At 42.9% G+C, this 26,723-nt stretch overlaps 1 protein-coding gene across 1 annotated transcript; it reads left to right on the top strand.

Moving 5' to 3' along the window:
• Positions 1 to 26,388, top strand: LOC146968303 (serrate RNA effector molecule homolog). Its single transcript, XM_085760210.1, has 20 exons — positions 1 to 125; positions 208 to 318; positions 3,405 to 3,563; positions 5,856 to 5,916; positions 7,277 to 7,574; positions 8,949 to 9,223; positions 10,698 to 10,844; positions 13,647 to 13,779; positions 13,866 to 14,017; positions 14,718 to 14,779; positions 16,525 to 16,603; positions 17,881 to 18,045; positions 20,306 to 20,515; positions 21,741 to 21,894; positions 21,990 to 22,102; positions 22,884 to 22,964; positions 23,836 to 23,986; positions 24,087 to 24,188; positions 25,286 to 25,409; positions 26,010 to 26,388. The coding sequence occupies exons 1-20, from the start codon at positions 7 to 9 to the stop codon at positions 26,083 to 26,085; spliced, it is 2,772 nt and encodes a 923-aa protein (XP_085616336.1). The 5' UTR covers positions 1 to 6; the 3' UTR covers positions 26,086 to 26,388.
• The last annotated feature ends 335 nt before the right edge of the window (positions 26,389 to 26,723 follow it).

Here is a 26,723-nt window from a genome sequence, read left to right on the forward strand (position 1 = left end):
AGTCCGATGGGCGACAGCGATGACGAGTTCGACCGCCGGCGGCGGGACAAGTTCAGGAGAGAGAGGAGCGACATGGAGCGGTCGAGAGAGAGGGAGGAGAGGAGGAGGGACGACTGGCCCGACAGGTCAACAACAACAACAACAACAGATGTTCTGACTGTGTGTGTGTGTGTTGAACATGTGTGTAACTGTGTGTTGTTGTTCCAGGGACTGGGACCGCGGCCGAGAGCGGAGGAGAGACTACGACCGCGGACGCAGAGAGAGGTTCTCTCCTCCCAGACACATCAGCCCTCAGCACAAACGCATGAGGAGAGACTGGTGAGACGCACACACACACACACACACACACACACAGGACACACACACACACACACACACACACACACACACACACACACACACAAGGACAGACAGACACACACACACACACACACACACACACACACACACACACCTACACCTCTGTCCACAGCCCCCCTCCCCTCTCTCTCTTCCCTCCAGGGCTCCAGACTAACTGTTTTTACCAGGAGCACAGTGAACCCCTAACTTAATAAGATTTTAGGAGCGCAAGCAGAAAATTTATAGCCTGGCTCTCACCAGACCCTTGTAGTTCCGCAAAGCTACGCCAGAGGCGCTACGCTCAGCTTCACACAAGGGTCTGGACTCGAGGCCAATGCAAACTTCTTCCCCGGAGCAAAAAATAATGAACCAATCAGGATCGCCGGGCGGGACTTTCTGAGGTGTGACGTAGCGCTGAAGCGACTGTTTGAGTCAAACAACAATGGCGGCTCGCAGTGAGTGGCTGAAGTAGCACGTCAACAAGATAACGGACAAGTGGTTTATCCAATCACATACAAGATTTTTTTACAAGGCCCCGCCTTCTGAAATGAATCGCCTTTGACCCTTGTGCGGAGCTCAGCATAGCTTTGCGGAACTACAAGGGTCTTAATTTTCACTGCAGCTATTACTGATAATGGTACAGAATTTACAGGTAAAGATTACCAGACATTGCTCATTAAAAATGTGATCAAACATCAGACATCAGCACCTTACTCTCCTCACCAAAATGGTACTGCTGAGCGCAATTGGCGCACACTTTTTGACATGGCAAGGTGCGTGCTAATTGAAAGTGGTCTGCCGAAACAACTATGGACCTATGCAGTCCAAACTGCTGCTGTGGTCAGAAATAGGTGTTTCAACAGACGCACAGGGCAGACACCGATCCAGATGTTGACAGGAAGACGACCCAATTTGTCTAGAATGCAGAGGTTCGGGTCAGAGTGTTTTGCCTATAAACAAGACAAAAGAAAACTTGATCCAAGGTGTGAACAAACACTTTGATAAATGCAGAAACTTGGCCTCCTTGTCTGTTGATCCTGACTGAGGCCCCGTCCAGACGAATACGCGGCTTCACTGAATCCGATCTTTTTCTTAATCGTTTTGAAAAAAAATCTCCGTAAACACGGCATCGTTTTCAGAAATACCTGCGTCCACACGATCACCTGAAAACGACCCAAAACACTGTAGCCTACTATAGTACCTACATACTGCAGGCGTGTGTGGAGCGGGTGGAGTGTGTGTGTCGCTGCAGCGCTGCCTGCCACACATAAACACTTAAAGCAGAAGTAAGTGATCCGGTGGTTTTGGCTAATGCTGCGTTCCAGGCAGGTTTTTGAAATCGTAAATTACAGCTTCAAGTCACAACTTACGACTTTGTAGCGTTCCAGGCAACCCACTCGTGTTTTTCCGACCTGTTTTACCGGTGAAAGTCACTATAACGGCCACTCGTAACTTCTGACCCGTGAACTCGTACCAGGTCGAACTGGTACGACTTCACAGGTCGGAAAAACACGAGTTTCCTTGAACGCACCATAACAGTCCTCGTCGCTACGTCACCACATTCACGGCGTCCCTTGGCTGCACACACAGCCCTGCATGCCGTTCTCTCTCCTCATTGGATAAAAACTGTAGGATACGAGGAATGTTTTCTCCTGGGCTCAGAGCAGAGCAGAGGGACTGACAGACCCGTGTTTCAGTCCAAACACTCTATAGAAGTGATTGCTGTCGGAAGATACAACTATTTAAGACTTAGATTAACACAAATATATCACTTACTTCTGCTTTAAGACAGAGAAGAAGACGGAAAGTCCCCGCTGAAATTCAATAGAAGAAGTCCCCCGCTGTATTCAAACTCAAACATGGGATTAAAAGTTGACAGGGAGTCGTGTCAGAGTAAATATGACGATCAGTGATGATTAAACAGGTGTGATTCAGCTGCAGCGTCTGAGCGACCTGACTGCAGTCGGCCGTTGTTGTTGTTAGTTACGTCCATAGAGAGTGTGTGTGTGTGTGTGTGTGTGTGTGTGTGTGTGTGTGTGTGTGTGTGTGTGTGTGTGTGTGTGTGTGTGTGTGTGTGTGTGTGTGTGTGTGTGTGTGTGGTGTGTGTGTGTGTGTGTGTGTGTGTGTGTGTGTGTGTGTGTGTGTGTGTGTGTGTGTGTGTGTGTGTGTGTGTGTGTGTGTGTGTGTGTGTGTGTGTGTGTGTGTGTGTGTGTGTGTGTGTGTGTGTGTGTGTGTGTGTGTGTGTGTGTGTGTGTGTGTGTGTGTGGTTACAGGTAGAGCGGCGGGGGGCATGACATCATCGTTTCAGGAAAAATCCGTATTGGCCGTCCAGACGAAAACGCTGGGGCGGCGTTTTCAAATTTTCCCACTCTGGGACCCGTTTTCAAAAAATACCGTTTTCACCCCCTGAAAACGCCGGATCCGTGTGGACGCGAGGCCGATCCGATAAAGTATTTATCCGGATTCGTGTGGACGGGGCCTGAGCCACATGTGCACGGACTCTTTGGCATCGAACTCGTTGAGACCGCACACCCAAAAAAAGTCAACCTGCTTCGTTGCCTTGTGATGATTTGAGTACCGCTGCTGAGAGTGCAAGCATATTATGGGATGTTTATGGTTTGTAGCGAGCCGCTGGCAAAAAAAATATTGCGAGTGACGTTCAGCACACACACACACGCGCGGGTCGCCGGTCTGTGTGTTTCCTGCTGTGGAAAGACGTCTCCTCCGAGATGTAGAGAAGAGAAACACACGTTTCTTTTCACATATTAACCAATCACAGTGGTCATTAAAAAAAAAATTTGGCAAATTGAAAAATTTAGTCGCAAAATGTGACCGTTTAGTCGCAGTCTGGAGCCCTGCCTCCTCTCCTTTTCCTCTCTCTTTCTTTCCCCGTCTCTTTTTTCCTCCCCCACCCCCACCCCCCTCTCTTTGTCAATGTGCCAACGCTACATTTCTTTTCAGCCAATCACAGAAATCGGCAAACTTACTGGTCGCACATGAGCGAGAAAATGAAAACTGTCCTCGCTGTTGGTTTAAAATGTAACCCTCTCTGCTGTTGTTTCCAGGGACGACCACCGGGGGGAGCCGTACCGCTACGAGCTGCCCTACGGAGGGGGAGGGGCTCCGTTCCCGGGGGCGGGGCCTCAGGGCTGGCACCCCGAGCTGCCCCACCTGCACCCCCCACACGGGGGAGGAGGAGGGGGGGGTCACCCACTGCAGGGACGGTAGGAGAGAGACACAGAGAGACACACACACTGACAGACAGGCTCATTGTGCAGAGGGACAGAATGACAGTTTACTTTCCCTCCTCCCGACACCTAAACCTGAGCTGCTTCTACACTGAAAAACTCTGACAAGTCAAACTGTAGGATGTGTTAAAGGACTAATTCATCTGTCTAACCATCAGAACTATGAAAACGGCTCAAAACGGTAAACACAGCCGATCGATCGAAATAAATCACCGGCCGCTCGAGTGAATTTACTTTCCGTCATTGAAAACAGCTGGTTCTTGATGTCTATGGATATTTTCATTCATCCAGGCCATCGTTCTTTTCTGGGCAAATTGAGTCGTAGGCAACTGGTCTTGTATTTGTCTGGGAAGACGTTTGGCCTCTTATCCAAGGGGCTTCATCAGTGCATACGCAACAAGACTCACTAGTTCGCACTAGCTGGACTAGCAGGTTCTTGAATGTAACTCGGTCACAGTCAGACGTAACCTCAAGACTTCTTACAGTTCTGTTAGGTCAAGCTGCTTTACATGCTGACAAAGTTAGACATTAGACTGGTATGGGCTCGGAAAAAATCACTTTGTTACTTTCATCCCATGTTACGTTCTTCTCTTCTCTTTTTTTTTTTTTTTACATAAAAAAAAGCTATATTGTGCATTGAATTCATATTGAGAGCCTAAGCGGAAGCAGGAAGTAACGTCACCATGGGACCTCAACTCTGAAAAACTCGCCATTCAAATGAACGGGACTGAAAGTTTTATTTCGTGATCCGATTGAATTGTGCCATGAGAAAAAACTCTGTCCTCTACCTGTTTAAAACATCACGTTTCATGAAGAGAAATCAGCAGTTTGTTGTAAAGCTATTGTAGAATACAATTCAGAAGAATCTGTAAGCAGAAAGACTACAAGTCGTGTAGGTGACGTCACCATGGCGACCACATGGCGTCCTTCCTTTCCCGTGTCAGTTGGTGACGTATTTTCTGTGGGACACAGATCTGTAGTCCATGGAGCGTCTTCACACAAAATACATTCTTCTGTTGCCGTTTTATCAGGGATGCAAACAGCGGCCGAAAAGCGAAACTCGCTTTTTTCATGACCAATTAGGTGACTTGTGTGAATCGTCCAGATCCGAAGAGTTTTTGTTTTGAGGGGGGGGGGTCTCAGCGTCTCAGCTGGGGTCAGTAAAATGTTTTTCTAACAGGCTGACAGTGACAATCACGTGAAACTGAGTCGAACTCATTCATGGTCTCTGATTATACTGGTAACAGCCGACCTCCAATGTAGACGCGACATGCGCGCTCGTTACCCAAAGCGGCGCGTAGCCGCGTGCAGTCGGTGCGACGGCGATGCCGTTCCCCCCCCCCCTTCCCGTCCGTGGAGCTGTGCGCCGCGGACATGCACGGTTCCCTACGTTGCTGTGTCAGGCAGGTGTTCCCACGGAGCTCTGCCCCGTTTCAGAGGTGAAGGAAGCCCTGAGTGGAAAGACGTCGCCTCAGATGTAGAATGTGTTCAATTAAAGTGAAACTAACACATTATATAGGCCTATATGCCCATTACACACTGAATGAAACATCCCATGTCTTCATTTATTCAGTTTATTTTAATAGTAATAATTATGACTAACAATCAGTGAAGACCTCAAATTCAGTATCTCCAAAATTTAAATTTTAAAGCATTTTTAATATAGAAATGTTGGCCTTCTGAAAACTGTCCATCTATAATCAATCAATCAATACTTGGTTGGGGTTGAACTACCTACTGGAAATTGACTTTTCCATGATATTGTAATGTAATCATTTGTTAATGGTGAGCGCCCCCCCCCACGCCAGACAATTCCTCTCTTTTTTGGTCCTGAGCCGTTTGCATCCCTGTTTATGATAAACTGCTGATTTCTCTTCATGAAACGTGATGTTTTAAACAGGTAGAGTTTTTTCTCATGGCGCAATTCAATCGGATCACGAAATAAAATTTTCAGTCTCGTTCATTTGAATGGCGAGTTTTTCAGAGTTGAGGTCCCATGGTGACTGTTACTTCCTGCTTCCGCTTAGGCTCTCTATATGAATATATATGTTTATTTGTTCATAAATGAAAGCTCCCGCGGTGTTTTCAACCTGACTCTGCTTATTGTTTCTATTCTGAACATCCTGAGATTGGACATGAAGTGATGTTTTAGACTGTGATGACGTAGCAACGAGCCACACACACAGAGGGTTGTTGTTGTGAGTAGAGTCAGGAGAGATGATAACCCCCCCTCTCTCCTCTGTCTCTCTCCTCTTCTCTCTCTCTCAGGTTGGGTCTGGTGGATCCAGACCTCCCTCCTCCTGGACCCCCCACCATGAGGAGCTTCAAGGTAACTCTACCTCTATACCTCCTTCTTTCTTTCTTTCTTTCTTCTTTATTCTTTCTTTCTTTCTTTCTTTCTTTCTTTCTTTCTTTCTTTCTTTCTTTCTTTCTTTCTGTCCCTCAACCCCTTTCTCTCTCCATTTCTTTCTTCCCCTCACCCTCTTTTTTTCTTCTTTCTTTCCCTCACCCTCTTTCTCTCTCTCTTTCTTTCCCTCACCCTATTTTCTTTCTTTCTTTCTTTCTTTCTTTCCTTCCCTCACCTTCTTTCTCTTTCTTTCTTTCCTTCTCTCCCCCTCTCTTTCTTTCTCTCCCTCTTCCCTATCTCTCTCTCAGTTTAGTTCAGTTCAACAAGCTTTATTGCCGTTAAGCTTTATTACAGCAGAACAAGAATACATAGATCATTAATTAATTAATATTAATTTATAATAATATTATATATATATCATCATTATTATTATTAAACAGGAGTTCCTGCTGAACATGGAGGACAGATAGATCATTAATTAATATTATTAATGTTATATATATATCATTATTATTAACCAGGAGTTCCTGTTGAACATGGAGGACAGATAGATCATTAATTAGTAATATTAATAATAATATTATATATTAAAGAGTTCCTGCTGAACATGGAGGACAGATAGATCATTAATTAATATTAATATTATATATATATATATAATGAACCAGGAGTTCCTGCTGAACATGGAGGACAGATAGATCATTAATTAGTAATAATAATAATAATAATAATATATATATATATTAATAACAGGAGTTCCTGCTGAACATGGAGGACAGATAGATCATTAATTAGTAATATTAATATTATTAACCAGGAGTTCCTGCTGAACATGGAGGACAGCTAGATTATTGATTAATAATAATAATAATAAATATTATATATTCTAATGAACCAGGAGTTCCTGCTGAACATGGAGGACAGATAGATTATTAATTAGTAATAATAATAATAATATTGTTATTAACCAGGAGTTCCTGCTGAACATGGAGGACAGCTAGATCATTAATTAATATGATTAATGTTATATATATCATTATTAATAACCAGGAGTTCCTGCTGAACATGGAGGACAGATAGATCATTAATTAATATGATTAATGTTATATATATCATTATTAATAACCAGGAGTTCCTGCTGAACATGGAGGACAGATAGATCATTAATTAATAATATTAATATTGTTAATAACCAGGAGTTCCTGCTGAACATGGAGGACAGATAGATCATTAATTAGTAATATTAATAATAATATTATATTAACAGGAGTTCCTGCTGAACATGGAGGACAGATAGATCATTAATTAACATTAATATTAATAATATTATTGTTATTAACAGGAGTTCCTGCTGAACATGGAGGACAGCGTGGACGAGACGGAGGCGGTGAAGCGCTACAACCAGTATAAAGTGGACTTCCGGCGGCAGCAGCTGCAGGACTTCTTCCTGCAGCACAAGGACCAGGAGTGGTTCCGCTCCAGGTTTCACCCTGACGACATCACGATGAGGAAGGCCGAGTCGCTGGCCGCGCTCCGCACGCGGCTCGCCGTCTTCCTCTTCCTGCTCGACAACGGCTGGATGGACGCCGTCGCTCTGGACATGGAGCACGGAGCGCCCATCGTCAAGCTGCTCGACGCCGGTACACACACACAATCAATCAATCAATCAATCAAGCTTTATTTGTATTTTTTCATGCCCCTAAAATTGAGAAGAGGAGAAAGACACTAGATAAAATGAAGTCAAATAAATAAAATTGAGAAGAGGAGAAAGACACTAGATAAAATGAAGTCAAATAAATAAAATTGAGAAGAGGAGAAAGACACTAGATAAAATGAAGTAAAATAAATAAAATTGAGAAGAGGAGAAAGACACTAGATAAAATGAAGTAAAATAAATAAAATTGAGAAGAGGAGAAAGACACTAGGTAAAATGAAGTAAAATAAATAAAATTGAGAAGAGGAGAAAGACACTAGGTAAAATGAAGTAAAATAGATAGAATGAGAAGAGGAGAGAGATACTAGATCAAATGAGGTAAAATAGATAAAAAGAGAAGACCAGAAAGACGTATGAACAAAGTAAAATAGGCAGGTGTAGTGGGATAAAATAGAGAAAAGAATGGATGAATTAAAATAGAATAAAAAAGATAATAATAGTAAACAAATAAATAAGGAAATGAGATCAATTAAATTAAATGAATGTTTCAGAATAATACAAATAGTACGAGTCAGTTAAAAGCGAGGCTAAAAAGGTAGGTCTTCAGTTTGCTTTTTCAGTTTACACACACACACACACGGCCCGGCCATCGTCAAGCTGCTCGACGCCGGTCAACACACACACACACATGGCTGTTAAAGGGGCATTACGCTCTAATGCAAAGTCTCTGCAGCAGAGCAGAGCTGTGTTTATCGTCTATTGAGCTGTGATCGAACTAGAGCTGCAACTAACGATTATTCTCATCATCAATTAATCTGTCGGGTAACAACCAGTGTTTCTCAAACCACCAGATGACATCGTCCTCAAATGTCTTGTTTTGTCCACAAACCAAAGAGAGACTCAGTTTATTGTCATAAAGGAACAAAGAAACCAGAAATATTCACAGTTAAAGGAGAATTCCGTCCATTTTTGAACCCTAAATCATTGTCCTGATGGTCACCCAGTGTTGTCTCCAAACCACAACAAACACTCAGAAAACAATCAGATATCTCTGGTCCATGACTGGAATCCTTAGAGACACCACTGAACTCATATAGTGTACAGTAGAAACAGTAGAAACTTTGTGTTTTTGCATGTAGCCACTCACTTTAAATTGATATTGATGCAGGCAAGGATAAATAAATAAAAGCACTGAAGGAGCTTTTGAGCTCTTTAAATATATTGTGGAGTGGGTGGTTTTCGTAGAGAAGGACGGTTTTCAACTTGTTCCTTGTTCTCTTCTCCACTGTCACCTCAAGCTTGTCTGGGTTGAAACCAATCACTGAGCATCTTATTAATAATATTAATTGTGTGTGTGCAGCTGTGATAAAGATGGAGGGAGGGACGGACCTGGACCTGCAGGTTCTGGAGGCTCCGACGGCTGCAGCAGCAGGAGGAGGAGCAGGAGGAGACACAGCAGCAGCAGCAGCAGCAGCAGCATCATCATCATCATCATCATCATCATCTTCAGCAGCAGCAGCAGAGAAGAGTCAGCCTGACCCCGGCCCTCAGACCGGACCAGAACCAGTCGGGACCAGTCGGACCGAGGGACCAGCGAGCGGCGGTGAACTGGCTCAGAGCAAAGACGGAGACAAGGTCAGAACCATGAGCTAGAGATGCACCGGAGTGAGGATTTGTGGCCGAAGCCGAATAAAATTAAACACTTGGCCGAATACTTAATACCGAATGCGGTTGTTAAAGGGACAACGAAGAGTTTCTAATCGGTTATAAAAAAGTCTCACGTTAATGTGGATGAATCTCCGTTACCACTTGTTAATGGTCCATTTTAGATAAATCTATGGTTTTGTCTCTATGGTTATTTTGTTATTATTAGTGGTGGTGGAAATGCTGGGCGAGCCGACCAGCGTTTCTTTACTTTCGGTTTCGTGGCGAGTCATGAGAATAACGCCGCCGTATGAATCTCCGTTTATGGTGGGAACTACGACGGTATGTGATCGTCTTCCAACCTCTGACTTTAATTCTTGATGAATGAAAACATGAGTCTGTCTTGCGCCGGTCAAAGAATTTCACGGTGCGGAGGCTCATAAATGTAGTGGGGAAACACTTCACTTTTACAAAACTCCTCGTTGTCCCTTTAAGTTTTTCACTATTTTTTTTAATATTGCATAAATGGCCTAGAATAAATGTTTAGACATGTTTTTCAAAGAAAGAAAGTGTTTATTGAATAATCTGACATTTTTTAAATATTCCAGTAGCCTTTGCTGTTCAGGGTGTTTGGCTTTTAAATGAGTCATTACAGCAGTAGTGTAGTTTAGTTTAGTTTAGTTAAGTTTAATTTAGTTTATTTATTTATTTCATTCATTTATCGAGCATAAAAACAAAAATTAAAATAAAACTCATAAAAAAAATAAAAATAGAAGCAAACTTATATTGTCTACCCCTTGTTACAAAGAATTAATTCACAAATGAGATAATACCTTCAGCTAAGCAAAGAAGAAATGGAAGTAGAAGAAGAAAAACCATCAACAAACAACGTTTACAACAAAAAGTGGCATAAAATAAATTGAGCGGCTGCAGCCCAGCAGCCAGATACTCATCATCTTGGTACATTTCTATTAAGTGTTGACTTGCTACATGCAGTATAGACACATATAATTTACTATCACATGCGCACATATACACATAAATACATCTGTATACATATATACAACACCAATATCTGTATATAAACCCATACAAACATACATTTTCACACATACATGTACACGCATACTGCTAAAGGAACTCCCTCTAGATAGTTTGGTTCAACACTTCTTTTCTCGCTCTCCAACACTTTAAAATATCTTCACACTGCCGACATTTTACCGAAGGCGCCAGGTCAGTTGCACAGTGTTGAAATCCCATCATGGTCTCCTGAAATCCTATGGGAAACACTGCAGCACGTTGTTTGAGTCTATTGGGCCTCGCTTTTAACTCCTCCGAACGCCCAATGTGGCTTTTCTTTTTTTTTTTTGCAATATTCAATTCAATTTGGCCGAATACATTCAGTTATCGGATATTCGGTGCATCCTTACCACATGTTTGTGTGTTTGTTTGTTTCCTGCTGCAGGAGGGAGAGGAGGAGGGAGAAGAGGGAGAGGAGGGGGAGGAAGGAGAGGAAGAGGGGGAGGAGGAGACCAAGCAGAATGGAGCGGAGGAGAAGGAGGAGGAGGAGGAGAAGAAAGAGGAAGAGGAGGAGGAGAAGAAGAGCAAGAAGGTGGGTCGACTCTACAGGAGTTAGACAGCGATACGGTGTCGATCTGTTGTTATAGAGATACAAAGATATATAGGCTTTATTATTATTATTACAGGTTCCTATACAAGTATGGAATTAGATTTTATACATTTCCAGGTCTGGAAAAGTCTGGAAAATGGAAACTAGTGTATGGAAATACATTTATTTTATTTATCTCATCTTGGTTTGGTCGTATCTGAAGTTATTTGGGTTAACTATTTTATATGTGCTATTGTATCTATAGCTACAATCTCCTGGAAATTATTTGGTTGCATAATGGCATACACATTCAGAATGATGAAAACAAATGATAAATTGCATGTTTTATTAACATGAGACACATCTATTTACTTAAATATCCCAAATTATTTAAACTTTTTTACAGAGAAATCTGGAAATTAGGGTCTGGAAAAAGTCTCTAATTTGGACATTTCAAATGTGTAGGAACCCTGTTATTATTATTTATTATAAAAAGAGACAAACAGACATGTATATGTTTATATATACAGTATAAGTATCTACAGTGTGAAGGTGGATGTAATGTTCAGGTTCAGTAGCAGCAGTTGCTGGTTCAGTCCAGTAGATGGAGCCGTTCACACAGAGATGAGGAAAGAGTTGAGGTCAAACATGGGCTCTGGTTTTATAACGTGTGGACTGGACTGGTCACCATCCCAGAATCTCAGTAGTCGACACCAACGCCAGTAAGTTTCCACGATTCTCGATACTTATTCAATACCACGATTTAAAAAACCAACAAATAGACCCCATGTCAGCTCAGTGGTGCTGTTTTCAACTCGACCGCAGCAGAACGGGTGCGTTTGATTTCAGCTCATAGGGGCTCCGCTCCGTTCGGACGCTGTGCTGAGCGTGAAGAGAGAGAGAAGGAGACACGGTTTGTTTTCCTTTGCCGCTTGGTGACGGGACTCTGGTACCCGTAAAACTTCAAATAATGGCCAACTCCCAGTTATCCGCTGGGTGTAGCAAAATGTTTTTTGTATTAAACGCCGGATCAAACATTGTTTTTCTGGTTGCCACAAAATATTCGATGCAAATATAACCGACATAAACACTACGGAAGCATATTGCATTCATTCGCAAATCTGTTTTTTCTGAATAATTTATTTTTTGGTCTGTTTTTCGAGGTAATTTTTTTCTCTGAGATACTTCAAAATCTCGCGAGAACCTGTAAGACTCCCATCTATGGTGACTCCTGCTCCGCACATATGTCCCGTCTTCAACTTTCTACCGTACCGGGTCAATTAAGGCATGTGATTAGTTACACACAGGGTATGATACTCCTGTTATGTTTTAGACTTTATCCTTCTATTGTCTATTGCCTGTTGCTCAATGTAGCAGGGAAGGACTAGACCATAGACTGTATATAAATGAGGAATAGACGAAAAACAGGAAAAATCACCTCGAAAAACAGACCAAAAAATAAATTACTCCGGATTATTTTTTTTATCTGACTGTCAGAGGGTCGATGCAGCGGCCGTGCTCTACCACCGGATCCGTCAGCAGAGAGCATTTCCACCGGGCACGCTACGGCACGTGTCGGTTCCACCGAGTTTCAGTGACGGCGAGCAGTGATGTGAAACCGTTATTATTTTTAATAAAGTAGCCTAATGAATTTAGAATCACATGGGCTCAGTTTTATTTTCTAATCGTGGTATCGAATATTGTGGAAATGTACTGGTTTTGACTACAGAGATTCTGGTATCGTGACAAGACTCAGGGATGCAAACAGCGCGCCGAAAAGCGAAACTCGCTTTTTTCATGACCAATTAGGTGACTTGTGTGAATCGTTCAGATCCGAAGAGTTTTTGTTTTTGAGGGGGGGGGTGGTCTCAGTGTCTCAGTGTCTCAGCTGGGGTCAGTAAAATGTTTTTCTAACAGGCTGACAGTGACAATCACGTGAAACTGAGGCGAACTCATTCATGGTTGTCTCTGATTATACGCGCTCGTTAAAGCGGCGCGTATCCGCGTGCAGTCGGTGAGACGGCGACACCGTTTTTCCCCCGTGCATGTGGAGCTGTGGCCGCGGACATGCACGGTTCCCTACGTTGCTGTGTCAGGCAGGTGTTTCCACGGAGCTCTGCCCCGTTTCAGAGGTGAAGGAAGCCCTAAAGACGTCGCCTCCGCCATGTAGAATGTGTTCAATTAAAGTGAAACTAACACATTATATAGGCCTATATGTCCATTACACACTGAATGAAACATCCCATGTCTTTATTTATTCAGTTTATTTTAATAGTAATAATTATGACTAACATTCAGTGAAGACCTAAAAATCAGTCTCTCCAAAATTGAAATATTGCAAAGGATCTTTTTTTAAAAAGCATTTTTAATATAGAAATGTTGGCCTTCTGAAAACTATGTCTATAATCAATCAATCAATACTTGGTTGGGGTTGAACTACTGGAACTTGACTTTTCCATGATATTGTAATGTAATCATTTGTTAATGGTGAGCTGCACCCCCCCCCCCCCATGCCAGACAATTCCTCTCTTTTTTGGTCCTGACCCGTTTGCATCCCTGAAGACTAAAGACTAAACAATTTCATTTTCAATTTAACATTTTTATTTAGATGTAAAACTACATATTTAATTAATTTATTTATACTTGTGGTAATGCAGCAGTTCACGTGTTAGTATTTAATGAACTATGAACTAGTTCAGTACAAACAGTTGAGTTGGTCAGATCCACATGTTCAGCATCAGTAGAAATGAATGTTGATCTTCAGACGTTAACAGAGTTTAATTGCCCCCCTGTCCCCCCCTTCAGGGCAGGAAGAGGAAGCGCAGCCTGTCGGCGGACAGCGGCGAGGGCAGCGCCTCCGACTCCGACTCCTCCCACTCTGACGGAGAGAAGGAGGAGGAGGAGGAGAAGGAGGAGGAGGAGGAGGACGGAGACCACGGTGAGAAGACGAGACGATGACACGAGTCTGCAGGGTCAAAGGTCACAGAGGTTAACGCTGACTGTGTGTGTGTGTGTGTGTGTCAGAGCGGCGTAAGGAGCGAGGGAAGGAGCGAGGGAAGGAGAGAGGGAAGGAGAGAGAGAAGGAGGCGCCGGCTAAGCCCCGCCCCCTCCACCTCACCACCTCGCTGTTCATCAGGAGCATCGCTCCAGAGGTCTCCAAGGACGAGATCACGGCTGTGAGTTGTATTAGCTCATGTATTAAAATGAAAAACTGACAGATGAAGGGGATTAATATTTAAAAAAAAGAAAGATTATACATAAATATACTTATACAGCTCTGGAAAAAATGAAGAGACCACTTCAAAACGATCAGTTCCTCTGGTTTTTCACTATTCATAGCTATGTGTTTGAGTAAAATTAACTTTGGTTTCATTCTATAACCCACTGACAACATTTCTCCCAGATTGGAAATAGAGCATATATTTATTTGCAGACAATGGCAACAGGTCAAAATAACAAAAAAGACCTTGAATAATGCAAAGAAAACAAGTTCATATTCATTTTAAAACAACACAACACTACTTTTTAAACTTAGGAAGAGTTTAGACATCAACATTGGTGGAATAATCCCACATTTTAAAAATGTATTTAGCTCAATAGACACTGGAATCGATGGCTGCCCATACCATGATGAACAAAAACCTAAACTAAAAGACCTTATATGTCGGCTGTCACACTGTAATCATGTGTGTTATTAACAGAATATCAATAGTTCACATGTTAAATACCACAGGTTTATATGTTTTGTCTGATGTCTATCAAATTATGTTAATATTATAGTTTATTTAAAGATTTTACAGACATTTTAATCTAAAGGATGTCAGTTGAAGTCATGTACAAAGCAGAATATTAACCTCCTGTCTCCTGTGTGTGTAGTTGTGTCGCAGGTATCCAGGCTTCCTGCGGGTGGCGCTGTCGGACCCTCAGCCAGAGAGGAGGTGAGAGACGAGCAGCTCAGTGTGTGTGTGTGTGTGTCAGGGTTTCAGCAGTCTTAGGGCGTCTTCACACCTGCTTTGTTCCCATTCAGCAACTAATCCGATACAACTGTTGCGTTCAGTTTTTGGGATTGTTTGTGTTCACACATATCCTGACCATCACCAGACTACATCATTAACATGTCTAGTCTGGCAACGAGTGGTAGACCTCGGCTCGATCCAGGGGGCGGGATGAAGGCTGTCTTTCAAACTGCCTCTGCACCAATAGGGTAGCGCTACGACCAATCAGAGCAAAGAGCAGGATGACGTTAGCCTGACAAGCCAATTAAAATGTTAAGCCGCCCAACGACTCTCTAAACAGATAGAGCGCTGTGATTGGTCAACACAATCGGTGTTCGAGACTCAAAAAGTTCCTATGGCTCGTTTCTAGACCACCTACGGAGCAAATAGATTTGCTGCTGCTAGGGTGCAGCTAGATTTATAGGCTAACTCACACATGGTAACAGCTCCAAACGGTCCAAAGTTGTAAACAAGTGCCATGTGCTAACAAACTCTCCTCTTATTGGTCAGAAATTTAAATAAATAAGCCTAATGAAAATGAAAATCTTATGCAAAACTCACTTTTTCATTGTTTTAGTATGTGTATTTGCGTATCCAGAGTGCCGCCTCACCCCTTAAAGGGATAGTTCAACATTTTGGCAAATTGGCCCACTGCCATAATCCCTATAGTCATAGCAGTAGGTTTGTTACCTTTAATTGTCGGTGCAAGCTGTTTTTAGAACGGCGGAGCAGAGCCGTGAGCTGCTCAGAGCTACACTACGGAGGCTCATTATGGGATTTCTTGGTTTCCCTCATCAAACTCATCAAATACAAAATCCCAAAACTCCAAAACGCTTTCATGGACAAGTTGTGAGCTGCACAACCACCACGCTATGAGATAATAATGGAACGTTACGAAACGGAGCCGTTTTTGAGGTAAATACAGGGTCTGCTTGCTGAAAAACTGTCCCTGAACGCAACACGCATCAGCGGTTTTGCATGAATTTACCTCTAAAACGGCTCCGTCTCGTAACGTTCCATTATTATCTCATAGCGTGGTGAATGTGCAGCTCACAACTTGTCCACGACAGCCTTTTGGAGTTGTTGGGTTGTGTATTTGATGAGTTTGATGAGGGAAACCAAGAAATTCCCTTAGCCTCCATAGCGTAGCTCTGAGCAGCCTGCCGCTCCGCCGCAGCTTACACCGACAATTAAAGGTAACGAACCTACTGCTATGACTATAGCGATTATGGCAATGGGCCAATTTGCCAAAATGTTGAACTATCCCTTTAAATGTAAGTTTTGACAACTACGTCAACATTTTGTAAACTGCCATAGTCAGAAAATGTGTCTCTTAACAAGCCGTTTTAATTTCACCCGGCTTATTACATCACAAGCCGGGTGATGTGAACATTCAAGCCCTTGCTCCCGTGGTTACCATGGTTACCATGGTTACCATGGTTACCTCAGCTACCGGAGCGAAGCTTCTAAACCGAGCGTTTAGAGCAGCGCTGTGAAACTGGTGTGTAGAGAACCAGCTGTTTTTCTGACCAAAGCATGTTACTAACATTACTGTTAGACATCAAGGTACCAGGTCAAGAAGCAGAGATGAGCTGAATATGTCCCCGTTAAATCTGAGTTGGTGAAACCTGCAGAAACCTGGTGTGTAGTAACACCGTGTGTGCGTGTGTGTGTGTGTGTGTGTGCAGGTTCTTCCGGCGGTGCTGGGTGACCTTCGACCGCAGCGTCAACATCAAAGAGACCTGCTGGAACCTGCAGAACATCAGGGTAAATACACACACACACACACACACACACATACACACACACACGGCTCTGAAAGGTTGATGACCTGTGGGGGCGTGGCCTGTGAGCTGCTCCTCTCTGATTGGACGAGGGGCTAGATTCAATTCCAGCTGTGTAAAAAAAAACCAACGGTTGTGTTTCATGTGGATTCACTTGTTTTCAACCATAGAGATATAAATAAAGATGTGATCCTGTAGGAAACTTTATCGACAACACTGTGGGAGACAGACAGACGTAACTAAATACTTCTGAAGTAAAGTAATCAGAGCAGTAACTGTATTAGGCTTCTTTTAGAAGGAGTAATCTGAGTCATTTAAATACTTTTCCAGAGAGAATAATAATAATGTGATAGAGAATGAATCTTTGTTCTTGTGTGTAACATTAGCAGGGTTCCTACTCATCCTGGAAAACATGGAAAATGGTTGACCAATGTTTCAGTCATGGAAAACAAATGGAAAATGAGGGGGAAAAAAAAGTCAAATGTCCTGGAAAATGATTTATCACACTGTGACATCAGCGACCAGAACTCTGTTTGACCTTTCCAGACCCCACCGGGGATTTATTTTCCAAAAAGTTCCTAGTGAGAAAACTAAAGATTTTAGGTTGATGAGTGTTTTGCATGTTTGCAGTGTTCTATGAGAAATTTGTCGTCATTTGTCATCATTTCTAAGCATGTAAGAGATTAAGATGTAAGAGATTATGTTACATTTTACAATTTATGAGATTATTTCATCAATTAGAGCCATAGACTGCACAGCTTTAGATCAAAATAATGGGGGTGAGAGAGGAATAAACATTGAAAACCAACTGGTTAAATGTACAAAATAGAGTTACAACTGTGGAAAAGAACATTGAATTGGACGGGGGATGTGTTAGTGTATGGTGTATTAACAAGTCTGTCAGACTGGAGCCACTGAAAATGATTTCAAGGAAAGAGTGGGAACCCTGCTTAGACTATATTCTACATTTAGTTCGGTAATAATAAACTCTCCTGAGCTTTTGACCTCAGGGAACTCTCAGTTCCTGGAAAAAAAAACTTCCAGGAACTAAATCTTCCTTTTCAGGAACTAGAAGTTTCCTAGAAACACCTTCTTTCTCTCTGATGACATCACTTCCTTTCTTCCCTCCTTCCTCTTTTTAAATCCTACACAGAGTCTTATTTCCTAAAGTTATGACACCATCGTTGTCTGTGCCCATGTTATTTACACTAATGTGTGTTTCTAAGAGTCATTTTGTGTGTCTGTGTTGATGTTTTGCAGCTGCGAGACTGCGAGCTGTCCCCGGTGGTCAACAGAGACTTGTGTCGTCGTGTCCGCAGCGTCAACGGTCTGACTCACCACCGGCCGGTGCTGAGGAACGACATCCGGCTGTCGGCCCGACTCGTCCACAGTCTGGACCAGAAGGGAGAGCTGTGGGCCGGACAGGTACACACACACACACACAGGCAAATTGGCCCATTGCCATAACACCAACGTATACTGTCCTACAAAGGCAAAGTGCAGTATCTGTAAAGATGCCAAAATTGCTCAAGTTTAAGCATCAAATTATGAATAACTACCAAGTCTATAATTGATTAGATGAAGGTGGACTGAATTAAATGTATTTTGTAGTTTGTCTTTCTGACCAATTTTGACCGTTTTATGGCATATTTTGGGACCAATTTTGACCGTTTATGGCATTTTGGGACCAATTTTGACCATTTTATGGCATATTTTGGGACCAACTTCAACCGTTTTATGGCATATTTTGGGACCAATTTTTGACCGTTTTATGGCATTTTGTGACCAATTTTGACCGTTTTATGGCATTTTGTGACCAATTTTGACCATTTTATGGCATATTTTGGGACCAATTTTGACAGTTTTATGGCATATTTTGGGACCAACTTCGACCGTTTTATGGCATATTTTGGGACCAATTTTTGACCGTTTTATGGCATTTTGGGACCAATTTTGACCGTTTTATGGCATTTTGTGACCAATTTTGACCATTTTATGGCATATTTTGGGACCAATTTTGACAGTTTTATGGCATATTTTGGGACCAATTTTGACAGTTTTATGGCATATTTTGGGACCAATTTTGACCATTTTATGGCATTTTGTGACCAATTTTGACCATTTTATGGCATATTTTGGGACCAATTTTGACAGTTTTATGGCATATTTTGGGACCAACTTCGACCGTTTTATGGCATATTTTGGGACCAATTTTTGACCGTTTTATGGTATATTTATTGACCAATTTTGACCGTTTTATGGCATATTTTGGGACCAATTTTGACCGTTTTATGGCATATTTTGGGACCAATTTTTGACCGTTTTATGGCATATTTGGGGACCAATTTTGACCGTTTTATGGCAGATTTTGGGACCAATTTTGACCATTTTATGGCATATTTTGGGACCAATTTTGACCGTTTTATGGCAGATTTTGGGACCAATTTTGACCATTTTATGGCATATTTTGGGACCAATTTTGACAGTTTTATGGCATATTTTGGGACCAACTTCAACCGTTTTATGGCATATTTTGGGACCAATTTTTGACCGTTTTATGGCATTTTGGGACCAATTTTGACCGTTTTATGGCATTTTGTGACCAATTTTGACCATTTTATGGCATATTTTGGGACCAATTTTGACAGTTTTATGGCATATTTTGGGACCAATTTTGACCATTTTATGGCATTTTGGGACCAATTTTGACCATTTTATGGCATATTTTGGGACCAATTTTGACAGTTTTATGGCATATTTTGGGACCAACTTCGACCGTTTTATGGCATATTTTGGGACCAATTTTTGACCGTTTTATGGTATATTTATTGACCAATTTTGACCGTTTTATGGCATATTTTGGGACCAATTTTGACCGTTTTATGGCATATTTTGGGACCAATTTTTGACCGTTTTATGGCATATTTGGGGACCAATTTTGACCGTTTTATGGCAGATTTTGGGACCAATTTTGACCATTTTATGGCATATTTTGGGACCAATTTTGACCGTTTTATGGCAGATTTTGGGACCAATTTTGACCGTTTTATGGCAGATACTGCACTTTGCCTTGGTTTCAGAGAGCTTTTATGGATGGACAGCAAAATAAAAAGCCCAATAACTCAAGGCAAATTCTACCAGATTGAAGAGAATATGCCACACTTTAGATTGGTCAAAAAAATATTTTAAACAATGCATTACTGCACTTTGCCTTAGTAGGGCTGTATAGTCATAGCAGTCGACAGACAGACAGAGTTGTTTTAGAGGGAAATTCATGTAAAACCTCTGATGCACGTTGCCTTCAGGGACAGTTTTTCCTCAAGCAGTCTCTGTATTTCCCTCTAAAACAACTCTGTGTGGTAACGTTGTGTTATTATCTCATAGCGTGGTGAATGTGCAGCTCACAACTTGTCCACCAGAGCGTTGTGGAGTTGTTGGATTGTGTATTTGATGAGTTTGATGAGGGAAACCAAAGAAATCCCATAATGAGCCTCCGTAGCGTAGCTCTGAGCAGCTCACGGCTCCGCTCCGCCGTTCTAAAAACAGCTTGCACCGACAATTAAAGGTAACGAACCTACTGCTATGACTATAGGGGTTATGGCAATGGGCCAGTTTGACTAAATGTTGAACTATCCCTTTAAGCCTGAAGCTGACTACATTACCCATAATGCCCCTCTCCCTGTAGATGGAGACGAACCCCGTCCTGAGGAACATCACCGACTACCTGATCGAGGAGGTGAGCGCCGAGGAGGAGGAGCTCACGGGCGTCGCCGGGGGCAACGCCGACGACGTCACCGGGGGCGACCCCAAAGACCCCGCCTCCTCCTCTTCCTCCTCCGCTGGCGGCGCCGCCTCCTCCGAGGTTACCGTGGAAACGGACGACAAGCTGCTGAAGGTGAGAGGGGAAACGGTCGCTTCCTCCATCCTTCCTTCCTTCCTTCCTTCCTCCCTTCCTTCCTCCCTCCCTCCATCTTTCTTTCCTTCCTTTTTCTCTCCCCTCTTTCCTTCCTTCCTTCCTTCCCTTCATCCTTCCTTCTTTCCTTCCTTCCTCCTTTCCTTCCTTCTTTCCTTCTTTACTCCCTTCCTTCCCTCCTTCCTTCTTTCCTTCCTTCCTTCTTTCCTTCCTCCTTTCCTTCATTCCTTCTTTCCTTCCTTCCTTCCCTTCGTCCTTACTTCTTCTTCCTTCCTTTTTTGATCCAATTGATCTGATCTGTTCCCTCCCTCCATATTTCTTTCCTTCCTTTCTCCCTTCCTTCTTTCCACAATGCTTTCCCCTTTCCTCCCTTCATTCCTTCCCTCCTTCCTTCCTTCTTTCCTTCCTTCTTCTTCCTTGAACAAATCTGTTCCCTCCCTCCATCTTTCTTTCCTTCCTTTTTCCCTTCGTCCTTCCTTCCCTCCCTTCGTCCTTCTTCCTTCCTTTTTTGATCCAATTGATCTGATCTGCTTCCTCCTTCCATCTTTCTTTCCTTCCCCTTTCCCTTCCTTCTTTCCACAATCCTTTTCCCCTTCCTCCCTTCCTCCCTTCCTTCTTCTTCCTTCCTTAAATGAATCTGTTCCCTCCCTCCATCTTTCTTTCCTTCCTTTTTCTCTTCCTTCTTTCCACAATCCTTTTCCCCTTCCTCCCTTCATTCCTTCCTTCCCTCTTTCCTTGAACAAATCTGTTCCCTCCCTCCCTTCCTTCCTTCTTTCCTTCGTCCTTACTTCCTCCTTCCTTTTTGACCCAATCTGTTCCCTCTCTCCCTCCATCTTTCCTTCCTTTTTCCCTTCCTTCCTCCCTTCCTTCCCTTTGTCCTTCCCTCCTTGACCCAGGAGGAGAACAGGAGGGTTTTAATCTGTTGATTAGTTATATGATTAATCGATTAGTTGTTTGGTCAATTTACGTCCTCTAATGTCTTGTTTTGTCCACAAACCAAAGAGAGACTCAGTTTATTGTCATAAAGGAACAAAGAAACCAGAAATATTCACATTGAAGAAGCTGCAATCAGAGAATCTGGACTTTTATTCTTTAAAAAACTACAAACTCAAACTGATTATTGTTGCGTCTCTATTAATGTGTGTGTGTGTGTGTCTCTGTGTGTGTGTGTGTGTGTGTGTGTGTCTCTGTGTGTGTGTGTGTTCAGGTGCTGGACCGGCTGCTGCTCTACCTGCGTCTGGTCCACTCTGTAGACTATTATAACTTCTGTGAATATCCTGCTGAGGACGAGATGCCTCATCGCTGTGGACTCATCCACGTCCGAGGCCCCCTGCCTGTGGCCAAGATCACTGCAGCCGAGGGTAAATAGAAATATAAATACATACATATAAATACATATGTGTGTGTAATAATATAAAAGTGAGTGTGTTGATGTACCTGTGCTCTGATTGGACAGTGAGCGAGCACCAGAGGATGTGTGAGGAGCGTCTGTCTCCTCTGTTGTCGCCGTCGGAGACTCTGAGTGAAGAAGAAGCTGCGAGGCTCGGGAAGAAGGATCCAGAGCAGGAGGTAACACACACACACACACACACACACACATATATATATATACACACACACACACACACACACCAGGGTAGTGTGGGAACACTTTGCACCATCGCAGCCGAATAAACAGGCAATAAAGACTACAAACAAACCCCGCTCGTATCAGCCAAAAATATCATTAAATCTAGTCAAATTTCTGGATATAATAAGAAGAAGTGCAGTATTACATCTTAATATTACCATTATAGACTAATGTAGTTTAAATATGGGAAGAACTACCGTAAAATTCGGAATATAAGTCGCACTGGTATATAAGTCACAGTCTATTTTTGAGGGCCTCAAACTGGGAAAACAAGGTTTTCTATTGCTATTTGTTAATAAAAACATTATATAAATTCCACATGTTTCTGGACACAGGACTAGAAGCCCAGAGGTGACGATTAAGACGGATTTCATTTGTATAAGTCTTAACATTTATTTTTGGGCAAGAAAGTCCAGACTCAACCTTTAACAGAGTGGGTGTGCAAATACCACTACAAAGTAATCCTACACTTTAAGTAACACAAATGCTAAATTAAACAACACATTCATTAAAAAATAAGATTTAGGGTTTTTTATATATAAAATGACATGTGGAGTTTGCTGATTGTTGCCGATACAGTTGAAATTGTGTTTAGTGGGAACATTTTCAGGGGGTTAACAAATACCGGACTTTGGCAGTTACCGGAGAACAGAAACCCAGACACTCTCTCTCTCTTTTTAACTGCATCTTCCTCTACCTCTCTCCCTCTCTCCCTCTCAGGTGGAGAAGTTCCTGTCGTCCAACACTCAGGAGCTCAGTAAAGACAAGTGGCTCTGTCCTCTGAGCGGGAAGAAGTTCAAGGTCAGTTCAGCTGCCTGAGTCTGTGTAGCTGTGTCTCAATTCAGCGGCTGCAGCCTTCGGAGGACCCAGCCTACGTGGGCTTCGGAGGCTCCTCCTCCTCCTCCGTCGGCCGCATCAACCGTCGGTAAATGGGACGGTCTAGCCTTCGGAGCATTCCTGATTGCATCCAAATGTAAACAACGGCCGAACGTTAAACATTTGAAAGTGGCGCTTGCAACGGCTCTATACCGCTCCGCCGCTCCTCACTTTTTTTTTAATAAGTAGAATAAATACAAGGGCAGTTATCATTAATATACTAATAAACAAACCATTGAACAGCAGCCCGGGGGGGGGGGGCTGTTAAGGCTGTTAAGTGAATAGAGAATAAAGAGCACAAGTAATGTGTTTTCATAGCTTTCTTATTAAAAGTTGTCACACTCAGATGCTTTGCCTCCGCTCCTCACCTGTGCAGCCAGAGCAGAGCAGAGCTCAGCAGCGGGCAGCCACACCTCCCAGCCGGCCGTAGAGCCGGGTTACCGTGGCTACAGCACAGAGCTGCTACCGTTCGATAGCTAGCGGCTAGGTTGCTAATAACAACAACGGTGCAGCAAAGCATCTTGGGATACGGGAGGCCGCGAAGGATAGTAGCAATGCATCCTCCGAATGCAGGGGAAAGGAGGACGCATTTGGAGGCTGCATTTGGAGGACCCTTCGAATTTGGACGAATTGGGACAAGACAGCCTTCGCGCAGCGCTGTGACGTAATCGGCCTTCAAATGCACCCTCCGAAGGATGCAGCCCCTGAATTGGGACACAGCTCGTGTGTGTGTAGCTGGTCTACCCGGGTGGTTACCACGGTAACACATGTTGTTGTTGTTGTCGTTGTTGTTCAGGCTCCAGAGTTTGTGCGTAAACACATCCTGAACAAACACGCTGACAAAGTGGCGGCCGTCAGACAGGAAGTGGAGTTCTTCAACAACTTCCTGCTGGACGCCAAGAGGCCGGCGCTTCCCGAGAACAAGCCCCTCCTCCCGCCGGCACAGGGTGAGAGACACACACTCACACACACACACACACACACACACACACACACACACCGATGACACACACACGAGACCTTGACATCATCTCGTCCCTCTCTTAGCCACGCCCCCTGGCATTCCTGGATTCCCTGGTCAGTCGCCTCAGCAGCAAAGCCTTCTGGGATACCCACCTGGAGTCCGACCCCCCATGCCCGGCTTCCCCGGTACGTACACACACACACACACACACACACACACACAATCACATCAGTGGTTCTCAAACCTTTTTACGTACGTAAGTCGCGAAAAACTGCGAAAGATTTTGAAGTCAATGGGACGGACGAAATAGAAAAGAGCGAAAAAGAGCAATCATTGGAGTTTAACAAACGTCTGCTGCTCAGGCATACTTTCACCTAGAGACTCCATTTAAACTTTAAACAGTAGACACAAGTCTTGTGTATTGTCGTATTACTCCACGTTTTGATAGGTCATATAGTTTTTGATCAATCCCTGATCAATGACCATGATCATTTTTGGAGAAATTATGAGTTTATAATGGGTGTGTATTGGACGGAATGTTCGTGTCAGAGTGCGTGACGTCATCGGTTAGAGTGGGAGAGAGGCCAGAAAAATTCCAGATTTTTTCTCTTTCCACACTCGGCCCGGCCACAATTTACACTCTACACACATAATTTTTTCAGAATTTGTAAGACAAACTTGTTATCTCTCATGTCATGTGCTCAAAATATCAGAGAGACTTACAGAACTTACAGAATCAGCCTCTGAGTGCGGCCACGTCTGTCTCTGCTCCTCATTGAGTCCAATACAAATATTTTCTGAGAGGAGCAGAACGGCCTGATGTTTTAAAACTGCCAGCGTCTCCAAAATATTTACTGTAGAAACACCAAATCGTACCAAATTTTTCATTAAGTCCTTAGAGCAACGTTGATCTGTGTTTTGTTCTGATAGGAGTTACCGTTTTCTCACCCTAAGCCTAAATGTGAGACCGGTGCAGAGGCAGAAAATCACTCTTTTTCTCCACGTTTCTGTCTGTCTCAGCCTGAGGGGCCTCTATCGTCATTGGCAACCGCCTTAAGTTGCCGTGGTAACCTCTGAGTCTTGTTAAGGTTCATAAACAATCCACCTGGAGCTCGTTAACATGTTTATAAACAATCCACAGATACACAGGTGACTGACTGTGATCACAGCTCCTCCATATCGATCATGTGTCTTCAGTGACAAAGCTCCCGTCTCCCACAGTCTGGTGTGACCCCTGAACGCATCACAGTTTGACTCATGGATGTGTGTGTGTGTGTTGCAGGTGGCGGGCCGCCCTACCCCCCCAACCAGTTCGGGGCGGGCCGCGGTAACTACGACAACTTCAGGGGCCATCTAGGAGGAGGAGGAGGAGGAGGAGGGTTTCCAGGGAAACAACGAAACAACAGGTAGGTCAGGTAGAGACGATGATGATGAGGTATTAATGCTGTATTGATGAGGTATTGACGAGGTATTGACAAGGTATTGGTGTGTGTATTGTTTGTTTGTTTATTATACAGATCCCCATTAGCTGCAGCAAAGCCACAGCTATTCTTCCTGGGGTCCAACATCAAATATACATTCAATAATACAAAAACAGAAACATTATATAAAAAAACAAAAATTAAAAACAGAGAAAATACAAAAAGCAAGTGAGCAATATGCCTCACCTAAAAAAACAAAATCAGTGTGAGCGTTTCCACTTTGTTTCTGGGCTTTATCCATTTTTTTGTTAGTAAGTCATCACATACTAAACGGGTTCTCTCACACACACATCTACATATTATATATGTATTCATTATTTCACTATCAACTTACACTTCATATCATATTGCATATACATTCATTCTACAGCATATAGATTCATTTTGCAGTTTACACATTATAATAACCCAATATATCTATAGATCTATAAAAATATACAACATATTATACATATAAATATAATGTATTGATGAGGTATTGATCCCTGATTGATTGTGTGTGTGTGTGTGTGTGTGTGTGTGCAGGGGCGTGCGCGGCGACCCCCGGACCATCATCGAGTACAGAGACCTGGACGCTCCAGACGACCTCGACTTCTTCTGAACGCCGCCGAGTCACAACCTGTTTTTTAACTACGTTTTTTATTCCTACATTTCCCAGGATTCCTTTCATCCTCCCTCCTCACCTGTTGGTTTTTTTTTTTTTTTAAGTTAGGACAGAAACTGTAGGACTGTGTGTGTGTGTGTGTGTGTGTGTGTGTGTGTGTGTGTGTGTGTGTGTGTGTGTGTGTGTGTGTGTGTCTGTGTGTGTGTCTGTGTGAGTGTGTGCGTCTGGACCAACGTTGCTGTCGTCATTAGCGATGATGATGATCTGATTAGTTCCACTTTCCAATAAAGATCAATAGAGGAAGAACGAACAGCTGTGTCGTCGTGGTTACTGTGATGTCCGACAGGCAGCCGTTGCCGTGGTGATGGGATGTGACTGTTTCCTGGTTCCCACTGAACCGGAGCAACAACAACAACCTTCATGTTTATAACAATCAATCTAAAAATAATGGAAATAATTAGGGCCCGAGCGATATGGATTTTTTGGGGCCGATTACGATTATTAGGGGGAAAAAATCCGATAACCGATTAATCGGCCGATTATTATTTTTTGTAAATTAAGTTTTAAAATTGTATTACTATAATAATATATCTATATATTATATAATATATAAATTAGGGCTGCCTGGTCGACCA

Source organism: Trachurus japonicus, chromosome 18, assembly GCF_045865225.1.
Source record: "Trachurus japonicus isolate A0001 chromosome 18, Traja_1.0".
Lineage (NCBI taxonomy): Eukaryota > Metazoa > Chordata > Actinopteri > Carangiformes > Carangidae > Trachurus > Trachurus japonicus.